Source organism: Ochotona curzoniae, unplaced genomic scaffold (genome assembly GCF_017591425.1).
Source record: "Ochotona curzoniae isolate NIBS_2020 unplaced genomic scaffold, NIBS_Ocur_1.0 contig_3498, whole genome shotgun sequence".
NCBI lineage: Eukaryota > Metazoa > Chordata > Mammalia > Lagomorpha > Ochotonidae > Ochotona > Ochotona curzoniae.
Genome location: NW_024465885.1, coordinates 2,168,111 through 2,177,767, shown reverse-complemented (window position 1 = coordinate 2,177,767; position 9,657 = coordinate 2,168,111). Strand labels below are relative to the sequence as shown.

Genomic DNA, 9,657 nt, shown 5'->3' with positions numbered 1-9,657 from the left:
ACTTATACAGGTAAAATGGGAAGATCTAGTAACCTCATAGTAACCTCCTTAGACAATAACACTGACTATCCATATAAGCTGCATTCAAATGATGTAACCAGCTAACATTACTTCTCGGTGGTAATACAAGAGTACTTCAGGGCCCGGCGTGGTGGCGCAGTGCTTAAGGTCCTCGCCTTGCACGCCCGGGATCCCATATGGGCGCCGGTGAAGAGGCTCCTGCCTTCGGATCGGCATAATACCGTCGTTGCGCTCACTTGGGGAGTGAATCATCGGACGGAAGATTTCCTCTCTGTCTCTCCTCTCTGTATATCCACTTTTCCAATAAAATAATAATAAAATAAAATAAAGAGTACTTCAAAAAGTTCATGGAAAATGGAATTACAAAGTAAGTTTATTTTAAGGCAAAATTTTAAATTTGCAGATAGTTTTTTGATATTTATTTTTCATAAAAAATTTGGAAACACCTCTCATAGATAATCTCTGGTACAAATAGTTTTAGTTTCTATTTTATCCTCTACCAATAATGGAGACTGAAAAAAAAAAACCAATATGTAATAAGCAGTGGAGCCCCAAAGAAAGCACAGCAATGGGACCTATATTTTCCTTGACAGGGCCAAGGCTGGCATGCTGCTGAGCAGTGAAGTCGTCACACTCATACTCCTTTCCAAGGCAGACAGCTTCACTCACCAGTTCTTTTAATGTGGCAGCTTTGGCTGCTGGTGTTTAAGCTCCCCATCTGCCTTGCAATCATGGTAGGTATTCACTGCCCATCACACACAAAGATCCTTAAGACCACTGCCCCGTGAGGTAGTCTGAAACCAAAGGTTCCACTCCAACCAGGATAAGCTCAGGGATTATTTTTCTCATATACTTAAGCTAAGAAACCAAAGATGTCAGTGTGCTGTGGTCATTAGAAATTAAAGGACAATCATGGACAAAAAGTAACTGGCATTCTCACAATACAAACACTACCTGGCACTTTTTTAGGCCAGCCTTTACCCTAAAAGCTTCACTGATATCAGTCTCTTTAATTCTCATAAGAACCATGAGGTGAGAACTACCTATTGTCATTGTTAGGTGTAAGTTCAAAACATTTGCTTAGAGAAAGCCAGGAAGATATTATGATTGAATAATATCTTAAGACTGGAAAACTGAAAATAGGGAAAGCTAAGTAACTGACTCAAAGGTACTGAGTGAGGAAATGAAGTTGAGTCTCAAACTCACACAGGCCTGATTCCAAGGTCAGGGCTTTAACCACTCTGCTACACTGTTAAGTGGCTGATGAGTAGAGGAAGCTTCTGGAACACAAAATGATAAAAGAGCAGTTTCTCAGGAAAAAAATGATCCTGACAGAGATGACATTTGAAGTTGCCTCAGGGGCTGCCCCCAACCCATGGCCTGGTTCTCCAGCTTGTTCAGCTTCTCATTTTCCTAAGGTCACCTGAGCTTCAGCCTTGGGGCTTTGAAGTCAAAGGCATCTTCATTAGAAAAGTTGACACTTCAGTTGGCCTTATACTTTGCTTTGCGGAGCTCGAAAACTTTATCCAGCACATACTCATTTTCACAAATCTACCCTAACAGCTTCCCAAGGGCAGGATCATAAAACGGTACTGATGTAGAAAAGGGGTAAAATGTTACTTAGCCAAAGCTATAAAGGGAAAAATTGGAAGGCCGACATCCTGAATTCACTTTGGAGCATCCTTGCTACCCGCTCATTGTACAGTCTAACACTGCTGCCTACTCAGCAAATTCCTGTTTCTCACCTTAAAGATGGCCTACCGAGCCATCAGAGGAACTGGCCCTCTGTCCTAACTGGCTGACCACCTGAGCCATGTTCCTGCCTTGGATATTATTCTTTTTAGTTGATGCTAGGAAAGATTCTCTCCAATGTTGATTGAAAAATGGAACTTATTGGATAGTATCAAATAGTCACTCTATCTAAAAATCAAATGTCATTAAATGATCAGATAGTTCAAGAAATAAATCACCTGGAACAAACAAGTACTTTGTCCTTTTGAGTGAAGGCACATTAAGTCTCAGCACAGCTATATTCTGCCTTCTTTTAAGTTACATAGTAAAACTGCCCCTTCAATTCTCATGGGATGCCCCACCCCCCACTGCAAGATCCAAATGAAATAAAGGACATTGAATGTAACCAGCATCACGTGTTGGGTAAGAAGACACAGAGCAGTCCAAAATCAAAATTACATGTGTCTACAAGACCAGTCACTGAAAAGGGAAGAGTCTAACTAAAATGAATATACTTGGACATTATTCTCCCAGGCCTACTGACTGCAAGGTGCTGTTTTCACGTGTCAGGCCTGGCTGTGGCAGGCATTTGGGGAAGGAACAGGCTGATGGGAGATCTCTGTGCTCTCACTACTTCTCTCTGTGTGTCATGGTACATTTCAAGAAAACAAAAATAAATAAATAAATAAATATTTTAAACTCAGAAGATGTGGCTGGTATTTATTGCCAGTTATTGTCCTGGCTGCTCTACTTCTGATCCAGCTCCCTAATAAACACCTGGGAAAAGCAACGGCAGATGCTTGGGCCCCTACTGCTCACAAGGGAAACCTGGAAGAAACTCCTGGCTCCTGGCTCAAGTCTGACCCAGCCTGGCCATTGCAGCCACCTGGGAAGTGAACCAGCAGTCAGAGGATCTCTCTCTTTCTCTCTCCCTCTCTGTAACTTTGACTTTTATATCAAGAAATCTTAACACAAAACAAAACAAAAACAGACGATTTTTAACAAAATATGGATATTTAAATTCATTTGAAATTTTAAAAACTGATGTATTTGTGAAAAAGCCACACATCAGTTTTACACAAAAGCCTAAATAAACATTAAAAGGAAAACAACAAAACACTCTTCAGCTCTTCACCTTGTTCATTGTTCCCTCCATTAAGCAGGAGCTCATCATTCTGCCTCTTCAGCTCTGTTATGTATTTAAAGGCTTGGTCCAGGATCATATTCTTGCTCTGCCAAAGAAAATTAACCATTTAAAAGTTCACTGAAGCGTAAGTTGCCACAAGAAATTTAACACTTAGGTTCTGTCACACCATGTGTATCTTTTCAAAATTTAGAACAAGCACCATAATCAAAAGTGTCTACTCCTCATTTTCATTTAGGAAACACTTTGTGTCAGGACTGTTCTAGGTACTGGACACGTAAGAGTGAGACAAAATCCTTGTCCTCAGATTTATATATAAAATAATTAGAAGTTGTTGAGTTCATACATACACACCATACATGTACACATATGCGTATACTTACAAAGAGTAATAAAGAACAATAAGCAGGATAAGGAGAGGCCTAGAATGAGGACTGATACTCTGTGTGTGCACCCAGCACCCAACATAACGGCATTAGGAGGTGGGAACCTTGGGGTGATTAAGTCAAGAGGATGAAGCCCTTAGGAATGGACTGGTGCCTTTACGGGGAGAGACAGGGAGATGATTTCTCCCTCTCCAGCACACTGAAGACATGGCCAGAAGCAGGCCCTCACAAGCAACAGAATCAGCTGGCACTTTGATCCTGAGCCTGCCAACCTCTGGGCGAGCAAGAACAGGTTTCGGTTGTTTACATCACCCAGGCTATAGTACTTTTGTTGCAGCAGCCTGAACTAAGATGCTCTGCTATAATTTTTTAAAAAAGATTTATTTATTTTTATTGGAAAGTCAGGTATACCAAGAGGAGGAGAGAGACAGAGGAAGATACTGCGTCGTCTGCTGATTCACTCCCCAAGTGGCCACAATGGCCAGAGCTGAGCCAATCCACAGCTTGGAGCCTCCTCCAGGTCTCCCATGCGGATGCAGGGCTCCAATGTCTTAGGCCATCCTTCACTGCTTTCCCAGACCATAAGTAGGGAGCCAGATGGGAAGCAGGGCTGCAGGACAGAAAGTGGCGTCCATACAGGATCCTGGTGTATGCAAGGCAATGAGCTTAGCCACTAGCCTACTGTACAGGCCTGCTACAATGTTTTTTATATGACAATGGCATGAAGGACCCCTTTGTAAGGAGGCACTGTAGCAAAATTCAAAGGAAGTGACAGGAAGCATGCCCTGTGGGAAGAAGGCCCATAGAGCAAGATCAGAAGGGCAAGACCCACTGGTAGGTGGGCTCTGGAGTGTCTGCAGAACAGTAAGAGGTGAGCAGGGCTAGAAGAATATTAGAAGAGTGTTAGAAACAGAGGATAAATTGGGGTTTTAACCTTGTTATTTCCTCTGCTAACTATAACTAACAAATTATTTGAAATAACAAGCCGAGAAAGAAATGTCACTTGACTAAGTTTTGATATCATGATCCCAGAACATTAAATTTCAGTTAGCCAGAGTGTTCTCTTATTGTGGATTAGCCCACAGTTTTTAAAATTGAAAGCGTCATATAACAAAGAAATGTAGTGGATATGAAGGGATATGTATTGAAAACTAACATTCCTTTTTGTTTAGTTCTTTAGATTCACTTGGAGAAGCAATCAGCATAAAATTACTGCTGTGTCTTTCTAGAAGTGTTGTATGTCAGTCCATACCTTCTGCATATCTTTTTCAAAAAACCCAAAGAGAAAAGAGCATTTTCTAAATTAAAAAAATATATTGTGGGGGGCCAGCACTGGGGCATAACGGATTGGGTGGCCCCTCATGACTAGCATTATGTACTGCAGCGCTGGTTTAGTCCCAGCGGTCACTTCTTATCCAGCTTCTGCTAACAAACGTGGGAAGGCACAGCAGCACTGCCCAGGGACGTGGGTTCCTGCCACCAACACAGGAGGCCAGGATGAAGTTCCTGGCTCCTGGCTCCAGCTCAGCCCAGACCTGGCTGAAGAAGTGCATCAGTGGATCAAGATCTCTCTCTCTCTGTTGTTTTGTCTTTCAAATAAATAACTAAATTAAAATCTTTATAATAAGTAAAAATAATCTTAAAAATATGTCCATACAGCAGTTACATTTATGTTTTCATAGATGCTTTTATCTTACCAGTTGGCAAATGAAAACATTTGTGCTATTGAGTAGTTATTTCTGGGTTCTGCTCTTTAGTCGTTTACCGTGTGGGGGCGAATGCTTCACTGGACAAAGGAAGAACATGGTAATGCCCAGTGACCTGCCCCTTGCTTACAGAGTCAGAGTGTGCAGCCACAGTGAAGAAAATCTTTCACTGTTCTGTTGCTGGGGGCCAAACTCTGGCTTCCTCAGGACATGTTAGGACGTCAAGGAGGCAAAAGGACAACAGTTTCCTTCTAGAGAGGAACTTTGTAGGAACAAAAACAAAGAGCAGGAAAACAAGATCGGACTTTGTAAGTATCAGTTCTTACTGAGCAGCCACTATTCCGTGAATCACAGAGAAAGAAAAATAGAAAGTCAGAAGACAGTTTGGTATTATGTGAGGAAACAGTATTAAAAAAAAATTAAAAACATTTCTGGTAATCTAAGTCCACCCTGCAGAGAAGAAAAATAAACAGAAGTGGAAGACCTCACTGAAGACTGGGAAAGCCAGCGGATCTGGCCCTTCAGGATCTACGCAGGTTCAACACCTAGAAGCTCCAGCTACTACAGAAGGGAGGGTGCAGGATGGATCACAATCAACGACATTGTTGAAAGACTCTTTCTAAAAGTTTTTCTAAATATTTTATTTTTACTGGAAAGTCAGATATACAAAGAGGAGGAGAGACAGAGAGGAAGATCTTCCGTCTGATGATTCACTCCCTAAACAGCCATAATGGCTGAAACTGAGCCAATCCAAAGCCAGGAGCCTCTTCTGGGTCTCCCATGTTGGTGCAGGGTCCCAAAGCTTTGGGCCGTCCTCAGCTGCTTTCCCAGGTTACAAGCAGGGAGCTGGATGGGAAGTGGAGCTGTCGGGATTAGAACCGGTGCCCATATGGGATCCCAGCACATTCAAGGCAAGGACTTTAGCTACTAGGCTACTGTGCCGGGCCCTGTTGAAAGATTCGTAATCAAGTGGTAAGCCTGAGTATGTTTTTTACAAATGTATATTTCCATTAGCCATTTGAAATTGTCCTTTTGAAAACTGTTCATTTCCTTTGCCCATTTCTTCACAGGATTGTTTGTTTTGCTGTTGCTGAGTTTCTGAAGTTCTTTGTAAATCCTGGTGTCCCCTCTCTGTTGTATAGTGTGGAAATATTTTCTCCCATTCTGTTGATTGCTTCTTTGCTTTGTTAATCATTTCCTTGGCTGTACAGAAGCTTCTTGGTTTGATGTAACCCAACTGTTTATTTTGGCTTTGACTTTTATTGTGGTGACTTTTCTAAGAAGTCTTTATCAAATGCCTATGTTCTGCAGAGTGTGTCCTATGTTTACCTCTAATAGTTTGATGGTCTCTGGGTGCAGATTTAGGTCCTTGATCCATTTAGAGCTTGTTTTTTTCTTTTTTTTTTTTTTTTACAGTATAAAGCAACAAGTGGGGGGGGGTCTTGTTTCTTACTTCTGCAGGCTACTATCTGATTATCCAAACAATATTTGTTGAAGAGATCAGAATTTTTCCCTGGATTATTTTCAGCTCTTTTGTCAAACATTAGCAGGGTGTGCATGTGTAGGCTCACTTTTGGAGTTTCTACCTTGTTTCACTGATCTGTTTCTGTACCAGTAACAAACTGGTCTGATGACCACTGCCCTGTGGTGTCTTGAGATCAGGAACTAATTCCTCCAGCTTCATTTTTATTCTTCAGGATAGTTTTCACTATTCGTGGTCTCTTGTGTTTCTAAATTAATTTTTGTATCATCTTTTTCTATTTCTGAGAACAATGCTGTTGGGATTTTGCTTGGGATTGTGTTGAATCTGTATATTACTTTTGGTAACACTGGACATTTTGATGATGTTGATCTTGCTGATCCAGGAACATGGTAGGTTTCTCCATTTTTTAATGTCGGCTTCCATCTCTTTTTTTAATGTTTTGTAATTTTCTTTTTTAAAATTTTATTTTATTGTTAAAAACATTGTATTATGTGACACAGTTTTATAGGCACTGGGATTTCCCCCGCCCCTCCCACAACCCTTCCTCCATGGTGGATTCCTCCACCTTGCTGCATAACCACAGTTCAAGTTGTAATTTTCATTATAGAGGTTTTCCACATCTTTGGTTAGGTTAATTTCAAGGTATTTAGGTTCTTCATTGCTATTTTAAAGGGGACTGTACTTAGAAGTTTTTTTCTGAGCTATTTGTGTATACTAGCACCATTGATTTATTACATTAATTTTGTACCCTGTTACACTGCCAAATTCTCTTGTGAGAATTTTTTCCAATAGCCTATTCTCAAATAATCTCAATTGAATCTTTTGATTCCCCCATGTAAAGAATTATGTTGTCTACAAATATGGAAAATTTCTAATTTGAATTCCTTTGTTTTTCTTGCCTAATAGCTTTAGCAGGGACTTTCTTTTTTTTTTTTTTCTTCTTCTTTTTTTTTATTGTTGTTAACATTGTATTATGTGATACAGTTTTATAGGCACTGGGGATTCCCCCCACCCTTCCCATATAGCAGTGATGAAAGTGGACAACTTTATCTAGTTCCAGATCTTAGTGGAATAGCTTCCAGTCTTTCTCCACTTAATATGATGCTGGTGTTGGGTTTTTTGTAAACTGCCTTGATTGCATTGCAGAATGTTCCTTCTGTGACTATTTTGTTTAAGGTTTAAAGGTTGACGTGGTGTTGCATTTTTATCAAATGTCTTCACTGCATCTACTGAGATGATCATATGGATTTTGTATTTCAGTTTGTTGATGTGGTGTCTTACATTCATCATTTTGCCTATGTTAAACCATCCCTGCATGCCAGGAATGAATCCCACCTGGTCTGGGTGAATGCTCTGTCTGATGAACTGCTGGATCCTGTTAGCTAGAATTCTTTGTTTCAGGGTTTCTGCATCTATGTTCATCAGGCATCATGTTGGTCTATAGTTCTCTTTTCCTGTTGTGTGTCTATCTGGCTTTGGTATTAAGGTGATATTGGTTTCACAGAGTTTGGAAGGACTGCCTCCCTTTCTGTTGTGTGGAATAGCCTGTGGAGGACTGGAGCAAATTCCTCTTGAAACGTTTGGTAGCATTCAGCAGTGAAGCCATCTGGTCCAGGATTTCTCTTGGTTGGGAGGGATTTAACTACTGATTCATTCTCTGGCATTGTTACAGGTCTTTTTAGATCATTAACTGCCTTATCATTCAATTTTGGAAGACTGTATGTGTCCAAACATCTATCCATTTTTCCTAGATCTTCTGATTTATTGGCATACAGTTGCTTGTAATAAGTTTGATTATCTTATTATGTTATCCATTGTTAAATTTCCTTTTTCTTCTATGATCCTACTGATTAGTATCTTCTCTCCGTTTTTTTTTTAGGCTAGTGGGGAATCTATTTTGTTAATTTTGTAAATGAACCAGCACTTTTGATCCACTGATCTTATGCATTATTCACTTGGTCTCTATTTGCTTTATTTCTCTTACCTGCCCCCTGCTCTTTTTCTGTTAATCTTGTGGTTATTTTGCTGTTGTTTTTCTAGTTCCTTCAAATGTGTGGTTAGCCCATGTACCTAGTGCCTGTCTAGTTTCTTGACATAGGCATTAGCTGAAATGAACTTACCTCTTAATACTGCCTTGACTGTGTCCCACAAGTTTTAGCATGTTGTGTTGATGCCTTCATTCTTTTCAAGCATGTTTTTTTCATTTCCTGATGGATTTTTTTCTATAACCCATTGTTCATTTGGTAGCATGTTACTTAGTCTCCAAGTATTTGCATATGTTCTTGGGTATTTTGAAATGTTGGTCTCCAGTTTCACTCCATGATGGTCTGAGAAGATGCGTGATATGATTCTGACATTGTTAAAATTTGCTGAGGCATGTTTTGTGGCCTGTAATGTGATCAATCCTGGAGAAAATTCCATGTACTGATGAAAAATAAGTGTATTCTCTGTCTGCAGAGTGGAAGGTTCCATAGATACCAATTAAGTCCATTTTTCTAGTGTCTGGGTGAGCTCTGCTGTTGGCCTGCTGAACTGCTTCTCATGGATCTGTTCACTGAGGTTAGCAGGGTGTTAAGACCCCCACTATTATTGTATTGGAGTCTATTTCTCCATTAAAATCCACTAATATTTGCTTCATGTAGCTAGGTGCCTTGGCATTTGGCGCATACATATTTATTATGAATTTCTTCTTGCTGAATCAATCCCTTGACATTAATGTGGTGTCCTTCTTCATCTATTTTAACGTTATCCATATTGAAGTCTATATTATCTGATATAAGAATTGCTACACCAGCTTATTTTTCCTTTCCATTAGCCTGGAATATCCTCTCCATCTTTTCACTTTCAGCTTCTATGTATCTTTGGTGGTGAAATGTGTCTCTCATACACAACAGAATGGGTTTTATTTTTTATTTAGTCCAGTAATCTGTGTTGTTTGATTGATGAGTCTAAGCCATTCACATTCAGGGTTAATATCAATAGGTGGTCATTTGGTAACATCATTTTGGAAAGGGATTTCTATTGTTTGATTTGTCATTTTGTTGGGATGTTCTCCACCTTTCCTTTGGATCTGTAGGTGCTATTCTTTTTTTTCTGTTTGTAGCACATCTTGAAGCAACATTTGTGGCGAAGGCCTAGCAGAGGCAAAATATTTCTGCTTTTTGTTGCTTTCGAAGTATTTTCAAA

At 40.0% G+C, this 9,657-nt stretch overlaps 1 protein-coding gene across 1 annotated transcript in view; it reads right to left on the bottom strand.

The window, feature by feature from the left end:
• Nucleotides 1-9,657, bottom strand: part of USF3 (upstream transcription factor family member 3) — a 49,122-nt gene that overhangs the window by 7,242 nt on the left and 32,223 nt on the right. The window contains exon 5 of the mRNA XM_040980465.1: nt 2,888-2,984. Within this exon, the coding sequence (XP_040836399.1) occupies nt 2,888-2,984 (97 nt within the window). The remainder of the gene's footprint in view (nt 1-2,887; nt 2,985-9,657) is intronic.